This window comes from Aythya fuligula, chromosome 23 (genome assembly GCF_009819795.1).
Source record: "Aythya fuligula isolate bAytFul2 chromosome 23, bAytFul2.pri, whole genome shotgun sequence".
In the NCBI taxonomy this organism is placed as follows: Eukaryota; Metazoa; Chordata; class Aves; order Anseriformes; family Anatidae; genus Aythya; species Aythya fuligula.
Genome location: NC_045581.1, coordinates 6,762,183 through 6,786,536, shown reverse-complemented (window position 1 = coordinate 6,786,536; position 24,354 = coordinate 6,762,183). Strand labels below are relative to the sequence as shown.

Here is a 24,354-nt window from a genome sequence, read left to right as displayed (position 1 = left end):
GTCCTGTCCCGGGGGCATTTCTTAGAGTGGGAGAACAAGGACTGGAAAAGAAGCACCAGGCAGGGGGTGATTTGGGTATATTGGGCTTCCTCTTTTTTTTTTTTTCTTTCCTTTGCCTGTGGCTAAACCAGGCCCGTTATTTGTTTAGTGATGCAAGGTCCCTCAGGTACCTGAGCTGAGGAACAGGCCAGGCCGTTTCCTTTGGAAGACAGCAAATAAATAACCGTGCAAATAGGAGCGTGTGGCCGTGGGCCCCTTGTGAGCCCGCGACAAGCAGCCGCCGATGAAGGCAGGGAGACGCAGCCCGGCCCCAGCCCGCGTCTCAGCACCTCCACGGGGCTTCGTTTCAAGCAAATAGGTACAATTTTAGCTGATTGTGAGTATTTTTTCATTGCGAAATCCTGCCTGCAGAACAGAGCGCTGCTGTGCCGTGACATTTATTAAAAAACAAACAGCAAGAGAAACTACGTGTTTATTTTCCAGACTAGGCGTTTATTTTATAACAGTGTCGTAGCTCAATATGGATTTTTTTTTCCCCCGTTGGCTGAGTTTTGTGAACTTTAAGTAAACAGGAGCGGGTTAGTCAGCCAGCTACTGGGTTGGCTGACGCTGTTTTTGTTTAGGGACGTGGAGGCGCTGGTTAGAGCTGGGTTAGCTGAATGTGCACGGGCACAGAGCTGCCTCCCCTACCCTCGCCCCCCCAGCCCAATCTGCCCCCACCAGCACCGGAGGCTGCAGCGCCCGAGGAAAACACATCCGCCAGGGCCAGACACGTCACCAGCCACAAATCCTCTTTCTCTCCTATATATATATACTTCTATATATGCATGTATGGCAGGGATGGCTCTCATTAAGTGTGGTAAGAGAATAAAAGTTTTATATTATTTACATCCACGTCCGGGAAGGGGAAGGGAGGGGAGGGAGGTGGTGGGGTATCAGTATCGTTACCGATGGGCTCTGCTGCGATCCAGCCCCGGGAGCAAGCCCTGCACGTGGAGCAAGCCCCCCGCACACGCAGGAGGTTTCGGGGCCGGGTCAGTGGCAGCCGCAGGACTTCACCACCATGTTGCGGTGCTTCTTGAGGATCACGTTGTTGTTGCTGTCGTAGTAGAGGACCGAGGTGGCGCTGAGCTTGGTGGGCGCGCAGCACGCCTTGGGCACGGCCTCGGGCTTCATCAGGTGGACCTGGGGGGAGAGGAGCCCCGAGCGCGGGTCAGGCTTCAAAGAGCCCCGGCTCTTACCTGCGAAAAGCCCGGGTGAATGGGGGGATTATTCCTAGTGCTTCGTAAAAATATTTATTCTAAGCCCTTGGCAGTCCTTGCTGCAGTTTATATTGGATCAGGGCTCGTGGCACCGCACGGGCTGGGCAGCCCCTTCATTAATTTGGGATTCCTGGCCTCTTCTCACACTCAGCTAGGCAAGCAGCCCCTCGGGGCAGCACGGAGGCTTGCAATAGGGCTGCCCCCCCTTTGGGGCTCAGCATCACCCCCGAATTCTGCACTGCACCGAGACACGGAGCCCGGGACCCCCTCAGGAGCCTGGGGCACCCCGTGCCATGCTCGCGCTGTGCCGGGAGGTTCGCGGGCTGCCGAGCGCTCGCAGCCCCCCCGGCCTCGCCCCACATGTGCGAGTCATTTACTGCGGGGCCAGCTGAGCTCTCCCAGCTCGGAAGTCCGGTGTTTTGCTGTCAAACCCTGCTATTTGCAGCGCTGGCCGGGCTGGCACGGCTCCCGGCGCGCTCGCCCTGGTCCCCAGCGCTTCCCAGAAGGGCTGGCCCCGGGCGCCAGGTGATTCACGTCCGCCCGAGCGGCTCCGTTTCGGGAAGAACCCAGGGCTGGGAGGTGAGGGGTGGGTGCCCGCAGCTGGCGGGGGGGCTCTGGCAGCTTCGTTCATGCAAAAAAAAAATAAAAATAAAAATGAACCCCGCCAGGAGACACCTTCAAAGGCTCGGCCGAGGACTCGGCACTCCCTGTAATTAACTGCGAGCACCAGAGTCGGCGTGACTCTGCCATTGGGAAATCAAACACTCACAGGTCAGGAAATTCCAGAAATTAAAGCACGGGTTGCGATGCGGGGTGGATTTGGGAAAATGGGGCATTAAAGCTTTCCTGTTCGGAATATGCTGAGCCCAGCGCTTGGGCTCTGTGCCGCAGCCTCACGCCATGGGGCCTCGGCTGCAGCCTGCGCACAAGGAGGGTGCCCGGGCACGACGCTGCCCCTTCCTGGTGTCCGGGACCGGGTGCCCCCCTGGGGCATCCCCCCTAGCTGCCAGGGGGTGCTAACCCCAGGGAAATCACCTGCTTGTGCCCCATCCTCGCTGCTTCCCATGGGTGGGAGCATGCCAGGCAGAAAACCGGGCAGTGGAGACGCCAGCGCTGCCCAACCCTCCCTGTCCTGCCTCCAAGCCGACCCTGCAGAGCCCTCCTGCTCTGAGCTCCGTGCGCACCCCCAGACGCTTTGCTGGGAGCTGCCCCCCCCCCAGCACCCAGCCCCGGCACTGACCAGGGACTGCAGGATGGCGTGGTTGGTGGCGTTCATGCAGGAGTCCAGCGGGAAGGCGCACTCCCCCTCGCAGTAGTAGGCTGAGTACCCCTGTGGGGCGATCACCCAGTCCTGCAAGGAAAAGGGTTCGTGCTGGGGCACCGGGGGCTTGCTGAGCCCCTTCCTCCAGCACCTGCACCCCCCCCCGTGCCACCTCCCCGGGCTTATTTTGATTTTAGGACCACATGAAGAGTTGTTCAGGGTCACTGTGGGGTTCAGGCCGTGCCAGGTCGTTTGCCATAAGGTCCCGGCACACGGCTGCGCTGCTCCCACCGCTGCCCATCACCATGAGGGCCGGGTGGGGGGCCATGGCTCTTCCCGGGGGGAGCGGGTCCGTACCAGCCAGCCCAAGTCCTGGAAGCTGACGTAGAGCTCGTGCCGCCGGCAGACCTGGCGCCCGTCCGCGGCGTGGACGTCATCTGCAGGGAAGAGGGCAGGCAGCGTCAGTGCTTGGTGCTCCCCGGCCCCACCAAACCCTGGGGCTGCATAGCCCCGATGGCTGGGGTCACTCTGAGGGAGCCTCCTTGTTACAAAGGAGGGAAAGAGCTTCAGAGCAGGCTGGAGGTATTGCTCCACCACTGGGATGAGGGGAGGCGTCAATTGGTGCCACTCACAGCTCTGGGGTGTTCCCAAGTGCCCCAAATGCTGGGGTTCCCCTCCTGCCCCAGTGGCTCCCCAGGGTCGTGATGCCTTCCTGGGGCAGCTCCAAAATGAGGGAACGATGCAAGAAAAAGCATCATCCAGAAAGCCCCACAAAAGCAGGCTGCCCCAAGGGTGCCCTCCCGGACCCACCGTGCCCCCCATCTGCCAATGGCCCCACTGCTCGCTGTGCTCCCCCCAGGGCTGCACCTCCGGGCTGTCAGAGGGATTTTGGAAAGGACAAGGCGCAAAGAGAAGGGCCCTTCACGGCTGCAAGAGCAGAGCCTCATGCTTTTGGCCAGGCCCCCTCCTACCCTCCGTGCTGGGGGCTGCCCCCCCTGCTCTTACCAAAGATCCCCGGCAGCTTGTTGGGGTGCGGGAGGTCGTTCGTCTTCTTGGGCTGCCTCCTCCTGGGCGCCCTGGCTGCCCGCGTGACTCGCACGGGGCTGCTGCTCGCCCGGAAAAATGTCACCATGAAGGGCTGCTTGGAGCGGGGCCCCCGGCGCCCCAGCAGCCCGGCCGAGCCCGGGTCGACGCTGAGCCCTGCAGGGACGGAGCAGGAGCAGGTTGCAGGGAGGCGCAGTGCAGGGGGAGCTCTGCAGCGGGGTGCTGCGGTTTCTGCAGCCCTGGTGCATGGCATGGGGGCGGCGGGGCCTCATCCTGCACGGCCACTGCCATGCCAAGGTCCTGAACAGCGATTCAGGCTCTTGGGAGAAAAGCCAAGCGAGAGCCAAGCGAGAGGTTTTCCCTGTCACCACCGCAGCGGGATGGGGCTGTGGCACTGATCCTGCGCTGCCTTGCGCCCTCAGCATCACACCCACAGCTTTCTGCAGGAGCAGTGCCAGGAGGGTTAACCCACAGCCTCACGAGAACCCCTCCAGGGAGGGAGCCCCCCGGAGCCCCCCAGCCCACCTCCATGCCCGCAGCTGGGATCTCAACTGCAGAGCTGAGCCCTGCTGCCACCCACCCCTCACTAACGGGCCCTGCTGTTCCTGGGGATTTGGCCCCAAACGCTGCAGCTGAGCTTACCATCATCCGTCTCCACGTAGAGCCGCAGGCCCAGGTTGTATTTCCGATCCACCAACCAGTGGTTGCTGGCGGCCGTGACATCGAAGACCAGCCAGCCCTCAGTCCCCGCGCGCAGGTCCTGGGTGTCCAGCAGGAACAAGTCGGACTCCCTGGGAAATGGGGAGAAAGAAGCTCATGAGTAATAGCACCCAAAGGCAACGTCAGCCCACGGCCGGTCACAGAAATGACTCCCCGCTGTCCGTGCCCGTGCAGATCCCGGCGCTGCAGGGTCAGGATGGCGCCCGCGGCCGTGCCGTGTGTGCCGGTGACACCCTGGCAGCTGCCCTGGGAAAAGCGAGGCGCCCTCCCCGCCCGGCCAAAACGCCGGGTGTGTCACTGCCCAGGGACGCCGTGGGAACAGACGGCTGTGGGATGGGACGGCTGCTGCCCTCGGCACTGCCACGGCGCTGGGAGAGGCAAGTGCCAGAGTCGGCAATGGCTGGGGGCCCCATCCCTGTCCCCATCCCCATCCCCGTCCCCATCCCATCCCTATCCTCGTCCCTGTCCCCGTCCCGCACCTGTTGGAGTGCTCGGCTGCGATCTCGTAGATGCTGATGTGCAGGGTGCTGTTGGCGTGGCGGGTGGCACCCCGCGCCTTGTAGATGCGAAACTCGGCGGCCGTCACCGACTCGCCCGTGGGCACCTGCGTCAGGTCGAACCTGAACTCCTTCCAGTATGGCTTCGGGGAGGAGGTGTCCCGGTCCTGCTCGACTGCAGAGCAGAGGGGTCAGGGAGCCCCCAGAGCCCGCAGCCCTCGGGTCCCAGCAGCCCCACGTCCCCCCAGTTCAGGGACAAATCCCGCTGACCCCGTGCCCTGCCCCACTGAGCTCTGCTGCAGGATCCCACCTCTCTGACTGACCACACAACTGCTCTGCAAAAATAAATCCTCACTTTCTACCGAGTGTCTCCTTTCTGCAGAAATCTGGTGCTTTTTGGGAAAAAAAAAAAAGGTATTTTTTTTTTTTATGTCCGTAAAGAACAAACACACCGTGTTCCTTTACGGTAAGGCATCCCCACACAGTTTCACTAATATGTAATTATTTTCTTCAAATTGTTCTTTAAAAATGTTCCAGACTGCCATGACTGAACGTAATTAAAGTGATTAAAGCTCCTCCTGCTTCAGGCGTAAGAGAACTGTAACAAATCTGAGCTGGTGCTCACTTATACCAAACAAACACACAAATAAATAATTAAACGGACATGTTTAAATGCAAATTTTAACCAATTCCGGGGGGGAACATCCCAAACGTACTACACCACAAAGCTGACCCCCGCCTCTATACATGGGGGCATCTCAGTGCCTCTCTTCAAACCGAATGTTCAGATTTTAATTATGCATCCACAGACCTTTCCGTCTTTTTTTTTTTTTTTTCCTCTGTTTCTGCTTTGAAAACAAAACAGGACACCACATTCCCTCCAGCTACTGGGCTCACCACAAGCTATGTTTTAAAAAAAGCACGGGGCCAGGCAGCCCGGGGCGGATGCGGAGAGCGCTTCCTGCTGCCGCCGGCCGCCAGCTGCGCGGGAGGTGCCGCGGGGATGCACCGGGAGCCGGGTCTGGCCCACGCATCCCAGGGACACCGGGGACCCCTGAGCCCATTGCAGTGCCCAGGGTCTCCCCGCTGCCCTGGGTGGGCTCTGGAAGCCGCCCTGGGGCTGAGGGTGCCGGCCCCCAGCTGTCCGAGCCCCCGCGAGCTGGTGCCTTTTGTGCGGTTCCATTCCTTGCACCGAGCCACCGCGGGCAGCTGAGTGTGCCCCAGCTGCAAGAGGTCCTGCTGAAGCATTTGCTGCCTCGTTGCTTCTGTAAAACCCTTCGAACCCCATGAAAAAACTGAGCAGTCCCTGTCATCTCCCCCCCTGCAGCTGGTGAGCACCTGGAGTGAGGCCCCGTGGGGCCACCAGCCCCAGGTTGGTGCCCTCGGGTGCTTTGGGTCACCCAGGTACCTCACCGGCTGCCCACAGCCACAGCAAAGCACCAGGGCTGGGTTTCTCCGTGTTGGTGACATCCTCAGGGAACCTGGAGAACTGAACTGCATTCCCCTTGTGTTCTCCCAGACCATCACAACGCGTGGCAGCAGTGTCTGTAGCCAGGTACGGGCAGAGCCCTCCCAAACCCAGCTCCCTTCTCGCAGGGAGCAATGAGCGATGCAGCGGGGGCTCATAAAGCCCACCCTGAGGTCTTCAAACACACTCAGCAGCTGCAATTAGAGGCTTTAACCAGAATCATTTAAATTCACCCCACCTGATTTATGACCACGCAGCCAGGGAAGGGCAGTGGCAGTTCTCAGACAGGACCGAGGTGCTCTCTGCGGCCGTGCCACAAGGACGCAGCTCCAGGCGAGGCGTCTGCTCTGCAGCGGGGAGGGGGCAGGCAAAGCCCTGCTTTGTGCCCCCTTCACCGGCTGCTGGAGCACAGCCTCGGAAGGGCAGGGCCAAAATTTGTCCTCCCTTGTGCTGACAGGGGCATACAGCAGCAGGGTGAAGGCGATGGGGATGGGACAATTGGCAAACAGCAGCATGGTTTGATGCTCAGTGAGGTTTAATATTGCTGTCTTGGGCAAAGCTATAAACGTGTGCAAAATGATGAACCAGCCATGGGGGAGCAGGCGCCGTGTCCCGAAAGCACCCGGTGCCCTTTGCCCAGGCAGGACGGCTGCTGCTGGTGGGGGGGCACGGGCACGGGGCCCCCCCTCAGCCTGGGCACCCGGCTATTGATTCCAGGGTGGCTCAGCCGCGCCGCCACCCCGCAATTACCTGTGGGCGGATTATCCGGATTGCGGATGGGACGCTAAAAAAACCCAGCCCAAGCTCCTGCTCTCCGTGCCCCCTCCTTCTGCCGTCACCGTCTCACCCCTCGGGGCTGCTGCGTCTTTCCCCAGCCATGAACGTCACGGCCATGCCTTGTGCACCCCCCCCAGCCCTTAAATAATAGGAAAAGCAAATAAACCCACATAAAATGGCAGCAGGGCTGACCAGCTCCTGCCGTGCTGAGCCCCGCTGCGTGCCCAGCCCTGCGCCCCCGCTCCCCTCCTGGCTGGCAGGCGCGGGGCGATGGGGACGCCTTTTCCTCGCTCCCCACCTTATTTTTAGCTGCACTTCTTCCCTGCAAACCTTCTGTGTGCGCGGTGTTTCTATAAACTGCGCATCAGTCGTAATTACTAGTCCTGGCTGCTCTGAATGGTCCCCATGATCATTTCAGACACTAAATTAAAAGGAAATGCCAGGATATTCAACCACATCAAGTACGCTGAATCTTAAAATAATTTTAAAGGAGATGCAAGGAAGATGCTGTCCTTCACTTGCAAGCAGGAAAAAAATAACCTCCAGAGGCTTTCCTAAGCAGGGAGAGATTTAGGAGCTCTCCCAAGCACTGCAAATGCAGCTGGGCTCCTGCTCCAGCCCGTGAACACCTCCGTCTTCCGAAGAGCCGTGGGACAAGGGCTCTGCAAAGGGCACCTCTCGCCCTGCTGCATGTGCCTGGGGGGCTGCCTCGGCCCCCGCCTACACCCCCACCACTTCCCGCAGCTGTAAGCAGTCAGAGGAGTTCAGTGCCAAAGGGGGACCCCAGGGAGTTTATTTGCAGATCTCCCCCTTTAAAACACACACCGTGGGTGCATACAGAGCACCAGCATCATGCACGGGGGCGCATCCCGCTGCTGCAATCTCAGCCCATGATGGCCCAGCTGGGGCTGGTACAACTCCCAAAGCTGGGCTGGGACGAGTGGACCCGTGGCCACCAAACCCAACCGAAGGTGGCCAAGGTGCCACCACCACCCATTGCCCCACGCAGCATGGCCTGGAGGGGCTTGAGCCCCCGGCTGTGTGTCCTGCCCTGGCCGGCAGGCACAGGCACTGCCTGGCCAAACTGGGACAGGGAATTTGGCGTGTCCCCCTCCCAAGGCGTGCCGTTGGGAGCCGCGCACATGCCCGGCTCACACAGGGCTCCGCGGGTGGGAGCAGAGCGGTCCAGGTGCCTAATGGAGCGCTGACTTACCCCATTTGCATGTCCCATCAGGATAATTGTGCAAAGAATTATGCATGCAAATTAAAGTTAGCCTTCTCCCACAAAAAAAAATAATGTATTATTTAATTAACATGAAGGGACTCATGAAGCCGCAGAATTCAAAGCCATTCAAATTGAAGGCTGAAACTCTGTGCCCCAGCTCTCCCTGCTGCTCCAGGAGCACCAGGAAGGGGAGCGGCGTGGGCACCCCTGGGCCAGCACCGCTCCTCCCAGGCACCCACCGGCTGTGCCTGTAGCCAAACCTGTTCATTTTAAAGCACTTTTCGGTGCTCATGTTGAGGGGAGCTGGGATCCGAGGCCCCAGCTTCCACCTCCTGGCCGCCCCTGATGTGCTGAGCGCCCTGCCCTGGAGTGCTACAGAGGCAGCTGGGGGCTGTGTGCCCAAAGCACCAGGGCTGCCCCACGGGGCTATCTGGCTTCTTCACAGCCAAACACAGCAGAAGAGATGCTGGAAAGGATGGCGAGGACTTGGGAGATGCCTCTGTGGTCTTTGTTCGCTCACCCGTACCTTCTCCTGAGGGGCCTGGAGGGGTGCAGGGGAGGACAGCCCCATCTGGTCCTTGGTGCCGTGGCAAGGAGGTGCTCTCCTTCCCATTGCTGCCACTTGCAAACCATGGTGCAGCAGCCGAATCCGGCCGTGCTCCTTAAAGCCAGCCCCAAGCCCTGGCCACGTCTGCAGCTCCCAGGTCAGGTCAGAGCTCTGTGCCTGCAGACACCCCCCTACCCCCAGCCGTGGCACAGATGCCCCCCAAAAACCTCATGCTTGGCCAATGATGCCTGGAGAGGGGCACATGCCCACATGGACACCCCTTAAAGCAAAGAGCAGAGGCAGGGAAGAAGCCTGAAAGCCTGGGCTGGGCATCCCGCTGGATGCCCCAGTGGGACCCCAGTTGTCCCAGTGCTCATGGCCCCGGGGGTGCCGGCTGGAAACGGCTCTGCTCTCCCTGCCACTCGCAGCTGTCTGGCAATGGGACGGTGCTGGAGCCCGGCACTGCTCCGTAACCAGCCCGACAGGATTCCAGCAGTAATTAGCAACCTTGAGGATTTTATTCTGAGCCGGGATTCGGTGTCCCACTGCGTCCCCTTTGCTGCTGCCCCCTGCACGTCCCGCTCCGTGTGCACCCACTCAATGGGGGGGGCCGAGGTGGGCTCCCTCGAGCCCGCCCCGTCGGTTCTCAGCTTCGTTATGGTGGGGAGCGTGCTCGGGGGGCCGGGGGAGGCTCAGGAGGTGGCTGCCGCTTGGGGAAATCTCGGACTCCCCCCCCCCAACTCCGGGCCATCCACAGCAGGGACCGAGTGAGCCCCGCACGCCCCCAGCCCGCGGCCACCGGGCCCCTCGCAGCCCCCTCCCGCCGCTACGGGACCGAGCTGTGTGCGGAACGGGCTTTGTGAGCAGGGAGGCACCGGGAGAGCGCCCCGCGAGCGACGGATGCTCGCGGCCGTCGGCGCAAACGGCTCGGTGCCGCTGCCAGCCCCGACGGCCGAGCCGGGCACCCGCTGCAAGGCGCTGGGCTCCACTCCCGGCTCCGCTCCCGGTAACGCGGCCGCCGCAGCCCCGCTCCGTGCCGGGCCGGGGGGGCTCTGCCCGGTCCGCCCCGGTGCGCCCAGCGGGTACCGCGCGTCCCGCAGTGCGCCGCTCCCCGGGACAGCCCGGCTGCTCCCGTGCGCCCCAGTGCGCCCCGGTCCCTCGGTACTCCCCGGTGCGCCCCGGTCCCTCAGTACCCTCCGGTCCCTCCGTGCGCCCCGGTGCCTCGGTGCGCCTCGGTGCGCCCCGGTGCCTCCGTGCGCCCCGCTCCTCCCGTCTCGGCTCCCGCCCGTGCGCTCCCCTCCTCCGCCGTCCTGCCCGTGCGCCCCGGTCCCTCCGCGCCCCCCGGGGCCGCGCTCACCCATGTTGACGAGGCTGACCACGGTGTCGGCGCGGCTGACCACGCTGCCGGGCGGGGGGCTCTGGGTGCTGAGCCCGGTGAGCACCGGCCGCGACACCGCCTCCTCCTCCTCCGCCTCCTCCTCGCCGGCCACGGCGTGGTACAGGTCGAGCATGAAAAGCGGAGCGGCGGCGGCGGGGGCGCGGGCGGCGGCGGGGGCCCGCGGGCGCGGCCGCCCGGGCAGCCCGAGCACGGCCAGGATCTCCCGCTGCACGTCCCGCCGCTCGCCGCCGCTCAGCCGCCGCTGGAGGAAGCCGGCGGCGTGGAGGCGGCGGCGGAGGACGCTGCCGCTGCCCAGCTGGCACAGCACCGCCGCCGCCCAGAGCAGCGCCAGGGCGCCCAGAGGCCCCCGGCCCGCCGCCGCCCCGCGCCCCGGCCCCATGGCACCGCCGCCGCCCCGGGCCGCCCCCCCACCCCCCGCCCCCGCCGCCGCCGCCCCGGTGCGGTGCGGTGCGGAGCGGCCCCCGCGCGGCCCCGGCCCCGGTCCCGGCCCCGGTCCGCCCCGGCGGGGCGAGGGAAAGGGACGGGCTCGCCGGCGGCACCGCCCCGGCCCCGGTGCTCCCCGCCCGGCCGCCCCCGGGGCAAAGGGCGCGCCGCTGGGCAGCCGCCCCCACGGGCACCCGGCCCTGGGATGCTCACCGCTGCGGGTGCCCAAAGCCACGGGCACCCACCCCCAGACACCCAAGACCATGGGCAGCGACCCCCAGAAACCCAAACCCACAGGCACCATCCTCCCATGGGTGCCCAAGCCCACGGAAACCCAACCCGACACCTAAACCCATGGGCAGCTACCCCCAGACACCCAAACCCATGGGCACCCACCCCTGCAGGCACCCACCCTGACACACAAGCCCACGGGCACCCAACCCCATGGACACTGCACCCCTCACCCTGTGCTCCCACCCCTGTGGGGACCGGCCTCTCTTGCCGCCGTGCCTGGCATCCACCCCGTGCCCTCTCCTGGGTGCTGACCTCGCTGGGCACCCACCTCCCCGGCACCCAGCCCCACCAGCGCACACCCCACCAGGCGATCCCGCCGGCAAACGCCCACTCCAGCAGGCGGTGGGCATCCACCCACCTCACCGGCAGACACCCACACACCTGGCACAGCCCCCAGAGCCCCCCCAGTTCAGGGGCTGGCAGTGAAGCCGGTCCCTGCACCGCTCTGCAAGGGAAGCTGCGTGCAGGCGCCCTGCGGCTGCTGCGAGGTGGAGGCACGGCGGCGTGCGGGACAGCTCCCTCGCCCAGACTCAAACACTGAGACTCTGGAATAAAGTAGGAGGCAAGATTGTTTATTACCGCAAGCAATTTTAATACAAAAATGTGTCTGGTTTTTAAACAATTCATTGGTAGAGCTTCAGATTTGCCTCAATTTAAACCAATTGAGAGAATCACACAGCAACACGGTCAGAGCCGGAGGAACAATATTTAATAAATACAGGGGCTCCGCTGAGCCCTCTCCCTCCGCCCATCTCCTGGTCACTTGGTCAGTTCGATTTTATTACAAAGAAAAAGTAGCGTACAAAAGCCAGACAGGACTTGTAGCGAGTGTGCTGGTGAGACTCATTTCAAGGACAAGCAACTGTGCGTGTAAGTCCAGATTTCTTCTAGGAGCAGAGGTCACATCAATCTCAGCCTGGTTGGAAGTGGAATGACCAGTTAAATAATAAATAGGAAAAGAGATGCAGATAAATAGCAATCCTGTAAGGAACAAGGTGGTCGTCTCTTAGGCCATCAATCCAGAAGAATCCTCTAACCCGCGGGACCCACCACCGCTAAGGGATGTGTCTGTGATCCAAACCTGCAATCTTACCAGCGTGCTCTCTTCTGGACAGCGTTATCGTGAACCCCCTCCCCAAACCCATCAGCATTTTTTGTTCTTTAAAAACGAAGTTGCCGGGACAGTATTTTAAAGACAGCAGTTATAATGACCTTAGCTGTAGTGTGTGCAAATTTTATTGTCAAACTCCGCTTTCTTCAGGTAAAATCACATAGCTTTAAAAAAATGGAAACATAAGCCCCAAATCCCCTCACCTCATGTTTCTCTGCTTGAGGTATCTGTGATTTACAAAAGAGAGTTCCTTGAACACTGTAGGATTCAGGTCTTTGTTTTTAAATATAATTTACCTTGCTGAGACAGCAAGTTAAGTTTATAAAGATGCATTTAGGAAACAATCCTAAAAGATAAAGCAGGTTCACACCCTGCACCGCGCAGAAATCCTATTTATAGTTTAGTTTTTCTTTACACTTTCACATCTTGACCTTTTTTGCTTCCTTTTTTTTTTTTTTCTTTTTTTTTTTTTTTTTTTACTTCCCACATCTCAGTTTTCCAGGCCCCTCTCTGAACAGGGGTCACCAAGAGGCAATTTTTATCTACATAAATATTCACATGAAAATAGTAACTTACAAAAAAGGAAAAAAACAAATAAGGCAGCTTCCATAACACAACTTTCTTTTACACTTTTAACAATATAGTTTCTCCCATTTAGAATAAATATACATCCAATGTACGTAGTAGGGTTAAAAATTGGACACAGGTTGGGTTTTCTTTCTTTCAGGAGGGCGTGGGTACAGTATTATCTCTTGGGGCCTGGAGTTTTTGGGGTGGCAGTGGTTGTTTTCTTGGACATGGTTGGGATTTTGGAGGGTTTCGCCATGCCTCGCCGCGAGCTGCCTTGCCCGCCGGCTACGCTGCTCTCCGAAGTGTCCGAGCACGCCGACTGCGTTTCCAGCAGGTCGAAATCGGAGGCGTCGCTTCCCCGCCGGCTGCTGGCCCGGCTGCCCGCGCGGCTCCCGGCACGGCTGGTGGGACGACTGGCTGTCTTTTTGGGATCTGCGGGGGGAGCCCAAAGCCCTGTGAGCACCGGCACGCAGAACGGCAGCACCGCCCCGGCACGCATCAGTGTCCCCCCCCTTGCTGCAGGCTCTGCCAGCTCCCTGCGTATTTGGTATTTGCTCTCCCAAATTAAGCAGGAACAGCCCCAGCCCCCAGCTTACCTGCCCGGCTGGTTTTGGCACCCGTGGAGGCTGGCGAGGAGCTGTTGCTGGTGTCCCCCGCCAGCGAGGTCCGGCTGGAGTGGAAGGTGGGGCGCTTCAGCTTGCTGCCCGCCGCCGGGGTCACCTGTGGAGGAAGCACATGGGGAGCATCACTGAGAGGGCACCGCGGCCACCAGCTGTACCCGGCCGAGGTCACCTCACAGGTCAGTAAAAGGACCGGGGCGTTTATGAAACATCCATCTTAATGGTCACGGAGAACTCAAGCTGGCGTTTCAGCAGCGCTTGGAAAAAGGAAAACAAAAAGCGGCCGGATCCTGAAAACAAGGACGGCAGCGGCAGTTTGGGCACTGCGGGCTGAAACAGAAGCAAAGCTGCTACCCACACAAAGGACAGCAGGGTCACCAGGGTCACCTCCCAAAGGGAGAGGGACATCGTGCAAAATATGCGGGCAGCTCCGCGCACAGCACGCTGCGCTGGCTCCCAGGGCACGGGCACAGCTGGACAGCGAGGCACCAGCGATAAACGGACACGCGGGAGGCTGTGGATCAGCTTCGGTCATGAGGCTTCGGTCGTGTCCTGTGCCACGTGTATGGAACGGGCTTTCCGTGACCTTTAAGATGTTGCAGATGGGGAGCAGCAGAGCGCAGCTTGGCTCCCGCGCTGCAGAACAAAGCGGGGGCTTGGAGGGGGGGTGCGGGGAGGGAGAGGTGCCCGCATCTGTCCGGAACAAGGCTCCAGTTTCTATCGTGAACCAAAGCTCGGTTTTGGGGCAGTGTGAGGGTGCTGCAGGGAAGCACCAGCCCATGGTGTGCCCCAAACCTTGCCCCTGTAACCCCAACCTCCCCGCCGGTGTGCTGCGGTGCTGCAGGGCGGCTCTCGAGGAGCTTAAGGCAGCAGCTGGAGAGGTTCCCCTCAGCTCCCTGCGACTCTGTGATTTTGGGGAAGCTTAAAAATCTTAACATCTCATGAAACTGGAGCCACGATGGGGGAGAGGGACGCAGAAGGGGAGCCGAGCAGCGGGCTCTCCTTCGGTCTCAGTGGGAATTACAATCCATTGACACGTGATTGGAAGGGACCGTTCCCATCATCAGAGATCTCGATTCTCATCCTTGATCCTATTTCAGAAACAAGTTACAGCAGCAAGCAGGCGGTTTAGGGCAGTTCAGAAAGTCCTCCTGACCTTCTGCGGATCTAGAAGAACGCCTTTTCCGTTTGAAAGCACTTTCAAGCGAGATCAAGTTATTTTGCCATTGCCATCAGCGAATCACTAAAATCTACCCAAGTATTTCATATTCACGGGGTCAGAAAAGTCGGCAAGGAGGCTGGGATGTTCGGCAGATTGAAGTGTCGGCCCGAATTCATCCTCCTTGGAGCATCCAAGTGCAGCCAGCCCGCGTTACTGCCGGACACACCACGCGATAACACGAGCGCTCGGTGGCACGAAGGCAGCGGTTACTGTGCATGCGCTGTAGCTGATTTTCAAGTCTCAACTCGGCTGCTGAATTTCAGTTTTTGAATGCCAATCGCGGCCTATTTTGAGTGCTGAAAGGCCGTTAAAGCTTGGAAATACTCTCTTTTTTAAAAGCACAACGTGATAAATGTTAATCTTTTGGTTTGACAAGAGGTAAATGTGCATCACAAGCCGTCTGCACGTTGTGCTTCACTCTAAGGTTGGCACTTTGCTTAATCCGAGTTAGAAACCCATGAAAAACGCTAACAGGCCTCGTGACAGCGGTGCTAAAAGCGCTGCTCTACCAAAAGGAAAGCGTTAGGCAGGCAAGGAAGCAGGACTTCTCTGTGAGCCGCACTCCAGCCTGCCGCCAGGTCCTCGGGGCTACGAGACCATACTCTACCTCGGAGCTCGAGAGCTGGAAGTCGGAATAATCGAATCCCCTCAGAGGGGTGCCCGCTTTACTGTTTATCAACCAGGGTTTGTCATAACATCGAGAGAAGTGATGTGGAGTCTGTGAAATGGAAAATCCAGAGAGGGGGGAGAGGCGGGAGTGAGTGAAAAAAAAAATGGAACAGAAAAGTATCTGGAATGAGGGGAGAACAGCACTAAAATGAAACGAGAGAACCAAACGGGAAATACATAAATTCAAAAATGAAAAAACAAACGAACAAATGAGGAAATTAAACCATGCATGGCAAACGGTGTGATGGGACAGCAGAGGCCGGGCAGTCGCTGCTCCCTGCGCACTGGCCCGACTCGGGGCTGCAGCAGCTGCGATCGCCCGCCCGCGGGAGCTCTGCTCAGACGTGGTGCAGGGGAACGAGGTGGAAACCATCCTGAGCCATCCCACCCTGCCCGCCCCGCACAGCCAGCGGGGCTGTTCCTGCAGACCCCACCACGAACATCTTCCAACAGAGGCCACGACGACTGATGAGGCCCCAGCCTTCCTCCTCCTCGCACCTCCTGCAGCATCTCACCTCACCGGGACGGGTCTGGGGGCCACCGGCTCCTAAAGGAACAAAGGGAAAGGCTTCACGCCCAAAACCCTACCTTGGCTCCGCTGGCTGGGGTTGCAGGAGACGATGGCATGGAGGCGCAGCTGTGGTTGCTCTGGCTGGCACTGGAACTGGACCGAGTTGGGGAGGCAGCCCGGGAGGATGGCTTTGATCTCCGGCCCCGCGACCGGAACGGGGTCATTCCCTGGGAGGCCCCTTCTGGCAAGATGAATTTCTCCCGAAGTTCAAGGTTGGTCCGTCCTCGCGCTGGAAGGGGAAACAGGAGAGGAGAGCTGAGGTTTGCATGAACCCGACATCGTTACTGAGGCTCTTCATGTATTTTGGGTGATAGGGGACGGTAGCAATTTGAGAGGCAGTGCCTTACAGACCAGAAAGCCAAAGAAGCAATCACAGAACAGAAGCACCACGCTGAGATAACCCAGGGATGGAAATAACCTCGATGTCAGCGCTCTGAAACATCTGCTGCAAAGCGTTAACAGAGGCCAAAGGAGCAGAGCTGCACGAGTGAAATCCTAAAGGTTACACCGAGCAAGCAGCAGACTGTAAATCATGCTGCTTTCAGCAACAGCCATTCGTTAACAGAAGCAAGCAGTGGGTGAGCATCGGCCTGAAGACGACACATCTGAGGCAATCAACATCTCAGAGACCCCGGTGAGATAGGAGCATATGGAGAACAGACCCGAGCTCCACCACGTGCAGTGAGCTGCAGTAAGAGCTGCTCAATGCTCCTTTCCTGCTGGAAAAGGGGGCAGAAAGGAGGGTCCCTGGCCCCCTTTCACAGATGGCTGCTCTCTGCTTTGCCACAGCACTTCTGCTCATCCCGCCTCCCCTCCCACGAAACGTGCTGGGGATCCTCTTGCAAAGCCTCTCAGCCTACGAGGCACCGAAGGCAGCATTGCTGACGGGAGAGAATTTCAGATTCCTGCCTTGCACCTTGATGCACTTCATTCCTGGCCTCAACCCTTGCTAATTTTTCTCTCCAGTACTCTTCCCCCACCCAACGTGCCTCGCAGTTGCAGTTTTGTGGTTTGCTTTGGATCCACTCTCTCCAGTTGCTGCCTGTTCCTGGACACCCCAACCCGCTCCCCGGAGTGCCTGGTGCTGCCTAGCCCCCAATGGCCACGGAGGGAAAGTCCTCAGACTCCCGTGACTGGGAGAGAAGGCAACCAGCTGCTAAAACCCAGAGCCTTACCTCTGCAAGGATCGTTCTTCACCAGGAACTCATCCAGGGCCATCCATCCTCCTCCAACGCGGACCATGACCGTGCTCCGCAGGATGCGGACCAGCCGCAGCTGCTGGGAATCGCCGAACTGCGGAGCCAAAAACCAGAGCTCAGGCAGGGCCACGAGGGAAGCACAGCTCCTCCCCGCCGCGGGCTGCACCAGGGCAAGGCGGGACCACGCCTGCCACTACGCTACTGGAAATTCTGGGGTCCCAAATGCTGTTATTGGTCTATTGAATGCTTCCACCATCTCCCCAGATATGCCTTTATGGATCAAATGCCTCTCTGGCACCATTTTACAGTTTTTCTGCTGCTTGGTATTAATATCATGCAGCTATCGAAATCCTTTAGTTTTAAAACAAAAGACAGAATTTTTTAGAGCAGCAAATGAGAATTGGGAATTTGGCCATTGGATGGATTTTCGCAGCCAGAATTGTAGGGTTCCTTCTTGTTATAAAAAAAGAGAGGCTGTCAATGCCCTGACGCTCCTGGTGCAGTCTGCTTGGAAAAGAGACGGCCGATACGGATCACTGAGGGCTGGTGAAACAGCAAGGCAGGCAGTGCTGTGTCACCGCTGAGCAAGAAACCTCGGATCAAGTCTGAAGCCCAGGGATTTTGCTGAGCCTCAGACCTGACCCCACCAGCCACAAAGCTCCCGCTGCGGAGATCGCCCCGTGAGGATGTTTCAGTGAGTGCGGTGATGGGAATCCAGGCAGGAATCCCGCAGAAATGTTGATTAGTGATTGCGATGTACATTAGTGATTTGAAACACCTGCAATTTCAAACAAGTGCACCCCGGATCAGAAGCAGGCGGCTGTTTCCCAAAGCTCCCTGAGCCTCCCGGAGAGCCAAGCCCAGGCTCCTGGTTGCCTCCTGCACTGCGGGGGAGCAGCCGCCCTACACCCTACACCCATCCCTGCAAAGCCCCTGCTCCAACAAGGAGGTTGGGGAACCACTCTTAGGAACCAAGACCACCTTCAGAATGATTAAAAAAAAAAGGAAAGAAAAAAAAAAAAAGCAGTAACATTTTCCCTGTGTGGACAGCAATACAAAAAACAAGAGACAAAATGAAAACACAGTGCAAGCCACATCGAGACGGGGTACTGCAGGTGGGGGAAAGGAGGGAGCAGGTTCCCGGCCACTCGGGGGTGCCGGAGGGGGGTCTGTCCCCAGCTTGGGGTCCTCCCAAAACCCACTCGCCCCAGTGCAGCTGTGAGAGGTGCTGCAGCTGTGCCGGGATGGAGCTGCCTCACTCTGAGGGCTCAGCGTGCTTCGGGCACTGCATCCAGAGCTCGGTCAGCGGGGCGGACACCAGCCCGCCGGGCAGTGATGTTCCAGGGCAGACAGATCTCCAGACAGCCGAGCACAGCTCCTCTGCACCAGGGATGTGTCAGTTCTCATTTCCACTGCCACATTTAGATTATTTTTCAGTTGTCATTGAGAATTTTTCTAAAATCGCTGTCTAAAACAAAGCCAGAGCTCTCTTGGTTCCGTTCACTACGGAAATCCAAGCTTAGTTCTTTTGGGGCATGTTTTTGGTAGGGCACCTTTAGTCCACATGAAAAATACACCCGTGTGGGGCCAGTGGGCACATCCTAAGGACATGTGCTGCTCCAGTCCTGTTAAAAGAAGAGCTCTGAGCACCGCAGCAGCCGGCACTTTGACACATGGCCCCGCTAACCACAGTCACACCAGGGGGACACGCGTGGTTTGTGCGAGCCTTGCTCCCCTTAGGAGTTACTCAGCGGGTGCAGCAGGGATGGAGGTTTAGTTATCATTACCTACGGGATTAAACATGTGGACCTGGCGTTCTCATTCCATGGTGATTGTGATCCAAACCCATCCAGAGCCTGGTACAGCCCTCGTGCATGTTTTACCCCCGTGTCCTGAGGGAGGCAGAAATCTGCCCAGCAGCACTGCCTGCTGCAGGGGGCCGTGGCTCAGCACCTCTGGAGGTTGCCACAAACATCCCCAGGGTAGCCAAGAAAGGAGCCCAGGAGAGAGAAAACTCTCCCTTTCTGATTTTTCCCATTGAACTTTTCCCTTCTTTCTGCACGATGCAGCCTTTAATTTTTTTTTGGTTGGCGATCCCAGCTTGCGCACGCCCCTGTACCAGGCTCTGCGAGCAGCTAACAAGCTCTCTAAGGCAGCACGTTACAGGTCACATCCTCCCACAGCAACAAAGGACAGAGCGCAGTACGACACACAAGCTACGATTGTTATGAAGAGGTGAGAGCATTGCAAGGCAAACTGTACCTGATTGCCGAGGAAGAACTATGGAGGAGAGAAGTTGTGGAGGGATAAGGGTTGGGGAGGGGGGAAGGGAAGTCAAGAGCGAGAGGAAAGAAAAGAAAAAAAAACAAGAAAAACATTTTATGGGATTAACAGTGCAATAATCACGAAAACTGTTAACTGCGGGGAGTTAGAAATCTGGGGGTTCTGCTGCTTGGTTCTGGGGCAGCAGCCGCAGCTCAGCCGGCAGCAACGCGCCCGGAGCGCTCGGCTCAGCCTCTCCGTGCCGAGCCACGAGTCCTGAAAACAACGCGCAGGAAACCAGGCGGGTTTGCTGCCAGCTTGCTTCAGAAGTTTACCTCGGTGAATAATTTGAAACGTAAACACCGAGCCCGTTACAAAGAGATTCTTTAAGGAAATTATTCTCCTTCTTCAGGAGCGAGCTAAGAAAAACACGGGCGTAAGGTACACTCATCCACGAGGAGAACTTCAAGGGCAGCCGGCGGCGGCAGTGAATGCAGCACTTCATGCTGCCCGCCCCAGAACAGTGCCACTTTTATGCTCTCCTGCAGCTCCCGGCGTGGGGCACGCCCTGGGGCCGGGCACAGCGCTGGGCAAACGGGGCTGAGGCACCGTTGCCTCCCTGGGACGTGGTGTGCCACGGGGTGAGGTCCCCGGGGGTCCCTGGGGCCAGGGCCAGGGCTCCCCCCCATGCTGGGCACCCTGGGGGCTGCAGGCAGCCCATGGGTGACCTCCCTGGGGGGCACTGGTGCTGCTGGGGCAGTGTTCAGAGCCCTCTGCCTTACCCGGTATTTGTTCTCGCCGATCTGCTCCACTTGAAACCTCTTGGCACACTTGCACTGGGCCACTTGCCGGGTGACCTGCAGCCGACAAAAAAGAAAGGTAAGGGGCCAGGGTCTGAGTCTCCCCGACACAAAGCATTGCTTGGATAAAATACAAACCTAAGCAGCCTTTCCTTCAAACGCACAGTAGGTACTGGCGATACATGGATGAATTATTTTGGCTCAGCACCAGCACAGCTCTTTCTTCCCTTTGTTTCCCCCCTGCCAGCCTGCAGCCCGAACCACCCCAAACCACAGCGCCCGCCCCGCCAGGTGCTTCACCTCATCTTCGATTTTGTCCGCATCGGTGGTTGGGCGGTAGGCATCCTTGTTCGGATGGAGAGCAGCCACAAACTCGTAGTAATCGATGTAGCCGTCGCCGTCACGGTCAAAGATGTCGGCCACCGCGGTCATCTCCAGCTTCGTGGTGGGGAATTCTGGAAGGAGGAAGAAATGAGAAACCGGTGCGCAGACCTCACCCCTCAGAGCACGGTCTGCAGCTCGGTCCTCGGGCAGCAGCAGCCTCTCGTCACCATGAGGTGGCCGTTTTCTGAGCCCCTTTCAGGCGGATGGGGACTTACTAGAGGCCAGGATGCCATCGATGAACTCCTGCCGGGTGATTTTCCCATCCTGGTCTTTGTCAATGCGCCGGAAGAAGTCCATGACGCGGGACTTCTTGTGGTTCATCCAGCGCATGTACTTCTTCCGCCAGACATCGAAGTCGAAGTTTGCAAACTCCTTCAACTGGAAGGAAACCGAGAGTCAGTGCGGGAAATCCCCAGAGGAAAGGCACCCAGCTCCACAGCACCCCCTGCACCAGCCTCCCGGGGACCGTGCCCGGGTCCCTGCTAACGCCCAGTGCCCGAACTCCGGGAGGGCTGAGCCGGGGGAGCCCCGCTCACGAGGGGCTGCTCGGATGGACCCCCCAGAACAGCACGACACACAGCGCAGCCCACAGCACCACGCGGACCGGGCGTCACGTCAGCACCGACACGGGATGAAGCATCCCCCACGGCCGTGTACGGACACAGACGCAGAGCTAGCTACGTGCACACAGACGCACACACACCCGCCTCGCCGCACTCCTCTGGGGCGTCTCCTCGCCTGCACCTCGCCTGCCGATGCCCCCACTCTGCCTCGTGGGAGGAACACCCACGGCCATCACCCTTGTGGGTGCTCGTCTCCCCTCTCTCTGTCCCCATTTCCCCTCTCCCTTTCCTGTAAGCAGCACAGAAAGCTTTCTTGTTCGTCTCCCAGGAAAGACAGCGGCTGGGGAACATCCAGCAACACCCACAGCACCAGGCTGGGACAAGCCTCTCATCCTCCTCTTAAACTAACACCACTTTTGAACCCCCCCCAAAAGGGCTCCCACAACCCCACCAGCTTGAGAGAGCTTACAGCAAGGTAATGCAACAATTCTGAACGCTTTTTTTTTTTTTTAAAAAAAAAGACATTCCTGGAGTTAAAAGCAACAAAGGAAAAACATCAATACGCATAAACTGAACTGACCTACAGAAAAAGCAACGAAAAACAAAAACACTCACTTCTGGGCATAGCTGCTTTGTTAAGCGTAAATAAAAACAAAAATTACATTAGATGTTTGGAAAAGATATATACAGTAGCACTAATCAGTTAAACTAATTACTAGGAATAAAGCAGGCCTGGCTGCCATTACCTCGACAGATACCAACTCCAGGAGCACAAAGCAGTTCATTAATGTGCAGTTAATTAAAGACGGCTGTTTCCAGCCATAATGCTTTAGAACAGCTCCTTTTTTTTTTTTTTTTTTTTTGGCATTTTCGGGAAGGCAGCAGAACAGTCTGCGAGGCCCAGGCCATTCAAGAGGCAGCACTAATTTCTAGCACCTCTGGTGCCAGGGCCCAGGCACCGCTCCCCCCCCGGCGGGGCAGCGCAGCCGTTACCTCTTCCAGCCGGTCCAGGGCATCGTTGAGTTTCCGCTGCCGCTCCAGCGCCAGCAGCCAGACCTGCTGCCAGCGGGCCGAGAGCTGGTTAATGCGGGGGTTCTTCGTTTCCGACTGGGAGATAATGGGCATGGCTGGGGGGGCAGCCTGGCTCAAAGATTTTCCTGGAAAAAGGGGAGAAAATGCATTATTTGAGGTTGTACCGATGGGTTCAGGCAGTCCGAGTGGTGGAGGACAAGCAGCGATGCAATGCAGCGTGCATTTAGAACAGAAAGGCTCCCCCAGCCCTGCTGCTCAATGAACGGCAGCGCAGGCTAGAGCCGTGTCCCCAGGCAGGACGGGGCAGGAGCCTGCACCCCAAACCCTGCCAGCGCACCCTGGCACCAGGGGATTCACTGCAAACTCTGCCTTCCAGAAGCAATGTAGAGAAAACAAATCAATTAAATAATAAATCACAAAAGAAGTGCAGAAAGAACCCAGAGAGAGGTGACAGTGTGCGCTTCCCAGCGCTGCTGAGACAACCGAGACAAGGGCAGGCTCAGGGCCCCTGGCAGAGGCAGTTTTGCCATCGCCACCTGGATTCTCCCCTCCCGACAAGCTTAACTGCCTTCCTGGTGGCTGTCAGTGCAGGATGCCTCGGTAATTGATAATCGGAGCTAATTAGTTTCCTACGTATTCCACTTCCTCCCACCACAGCACATGTTCCCCTGCAGGGGTACGTACTGTTGCTACGGGACTTGTCGATGAACGGCCCGTGGGGGGGCTCGGTGGCTTTCCTCTTGTAGGTCTTGGTGACCCGGTCCACATCCGGCTGTTTCCGTGTCATCTCCTCCATGAAGGACTGTCAAAACACAGAAGCAACAAAAATGTGAGCGGTTTCGAGATGGTTTTGGCCTCCAGCCACTGTTGCTTTGGATTCTCCCTGGACGTGCCGAGCCCACGGAGAACACCGGTGTGTTGAGGGATGTGGGCTCGCAGTCGGGCAATTGCACAGCTCTGACTTCAATCTGCAAACACCTGATTTCATCCCCTGGGCTGGCTTTGCTCCTAAGCGACAGCTTGGGATGTGCAAGATGCTATTTTAATAGGGACTTAAACAGAATTCAGTGCCTCCCCCACAGCACGGCAGGAATAAAACCCCATTTGCCCTCTCCCAAGGTCCTGCGGTGCTCCCCATGGCACAGAAAAGCAAGCTTGCTTCGGCACAGGGCTTACCTGGTGCTCAGTGATGAGGGCTTTGACCTGGTCGATGTTTTGAGGCATCGCCTCCTGATCCCGCTGAATCAGGGTGGTCTCAGCCCACTGGATCCAGGCCAGGAGCTCTTCCAGAAGCTCTGCGTTCGCCACCAGCTCTGAAAGCGCAGACTCCAGCCTCTGCTGGTGCTGCTTGGCCCACGTGAGAACCTGTTGGGGGTGCCGAGAGGGCCATCAGCCCAGCAGGGGAAACCAGGGGGATGAAAAGCAACAACAGGGGCATGCTCAGGGACCGGGCAGCAGCTCAGGGACTGGGCAGCAGCTCAGGGACTGGGCAGCAGCTCAGGGACACGCTGCCCCAGAGCTGACCACCCTGGCTGGACACGAGCCCCCTGGAGACTCACCTCCTCGAACCTGGCCCGGATGATGGTGATCCAGTGCTTGATGGTGGTGATGCAGTCGGGGTGGCAGGCGGCCAGGATGACCTCTCCCATCCCCACTGCTGCGTTCACGTCCACCCTCTTCTCCTCCACTTTCTTCATGAACTCCTGGGAGAGGGGCACACGCGGGCCAGGTGTGAGGGGCTGGCACACAGCAGGGGCCGCCCAGCCCTGCCAGCCCCCACCCTGCACCCATCTGCGAGCTCTGCATGGGAACACTTCTCATCAAAATTAGTAGCCCATATTATTTTCCTATCCAACTGGTGTCTTTTTTTTTTTTTTATAAAGCCAATTTAATTTCCCTTCATCCCTTGAAACACAAACCACAGGAACTTAAGCAAGGCCCAAACGGATTATTTTGCAGTATTGTTGCCCATAAATTTTGCTCAGGTCTAAAAAGAGAAGGCAGAGAGCCGCCCTGTGCTCCTGGCTCCTGCCCTTGGCCCCTGAGGGCAGCTCCACGCTGTGACCCAGAGCTCCCTGTCACCTTGTGAACATCGATGAGGGACTGCAGCGCCTCAGCATCGTCAGGAAGCGCTCCCCGAAAGCGCAGGGACTGCTCTGCCTCCGAGAGCCACTCCAGCAGCATGTGCACGGCCGTCCTGAACTCCTCTGCCTGCGGACACAGAAGCACATGCATCAGCCCTCCTCGGGACACGTGCCAGCCAAGTCACAGTTGGGAGCTGGAGAGACAAGGGGCTGAAAGGGACTTAAAAACAAGAAAAAGAAAAGAGAAGAAGGACCTGTCTGTTGGCCTGGACCTGCCCAGCACCAGCACAGGGCTCTGCAGCTCTGGCCTGAACCCAGAAGCAGCGGTCATGCTCCTGGCCCTCTCCTTG

At 58.6% G+C, this 24,354-nt stretch overlaps 2 protein-coding genes across 2 annotated transcripts in view; both read right to left on the bottom strand.

Moving 5' to 3' along the window:
* Positions 1–1,030: 1,030 nt before the first annotated feature.
* LOC116498231 (bone morphogenetic protein 8A-like) lies at positions 1,031–10,579 on the bottom strand. Its single transcript, XM_032202490.1, has 7 exons — positions 10,159–10,579; positions 4,767–4,959; positions 4,210–4,358; positions 3,529–3,723; positions 2,881–2,960; positions 2,503–2,613; positions 1,031–1,185 (listed from the first exon to the last, which is right to left on the bottom strand). The coding sequence occupies exons 1-7, from the start codon at positions 10,577–10,579 to the stop codon at positions 1,036–1,038; spliced, it is 1,299 nt and encodes a 432-aa protein (XP_032058381.1). The 3' UTR covers positions 1,031–1,035.
* An 889-nt stretch (positions 10,580–11,468) lies between these two features.
* MACF1 (microtubule actin crosslinking factor 1) overlaps positions 11,469–24,354 on the bottom strand; it is a 136,096-nt gene continuing 123,210 nt past the window's right edge. Inside the window, exons 82-96 of the mRNA XM_032202130.1 lie at positions 24,003–24,131; positions 23,480–23,623; positions 23,097–23,285; positions 22,605–22,722; positions 21,882–22,045; positions 21,504–21,515; positions 20,541–20,703; positions 20,242–20,396; positions 19,924–19,998; positions 19,142–19,159; positions 16,856–16,973; positions 15,698–15,909; positions 15,048–15,158; positions 13,195–13,318; positions 11,469–13,030 (exon numbers count right to left, since the gene is read on the bottom strand). Coding sequence (XP_032058021.1) covers positions 12,774–13,030; positions 13,195–13,318; positions 15,048–15,158; positions 15,698–15,909; positions 16,856–16,973; positions 19,142–19,159; positions 19,924–19,998; positions 20,242–20,396; positions 20,541–20,703; positions 21,504–21,515; positions 21,882–22,045; positions 22,605–22,722; positions 23,097–23,285; positions 23,480–23,623; positions 24,003–24,131 — 1,989 coding nt within the window. The 3' untranslated portion in view covers positions 11,469–12,773. The remainder of the gene's footprint in view (positions 13,031–13,194; positions 13,319–15,047; positions 15,159–15,697; positions 15,910–16,855; positions 16,974–19,141; positions 19,160–19,923; positions 19,999–20,241; positions 20,397–20,540; positions 20,704–21,503; positions 21,516–21,881; positions 22,046–22,604; positions 22,723–23,096; positions 23,286–23,479; positions 23,624–24,002; positions 24,132–24,354) is intronic.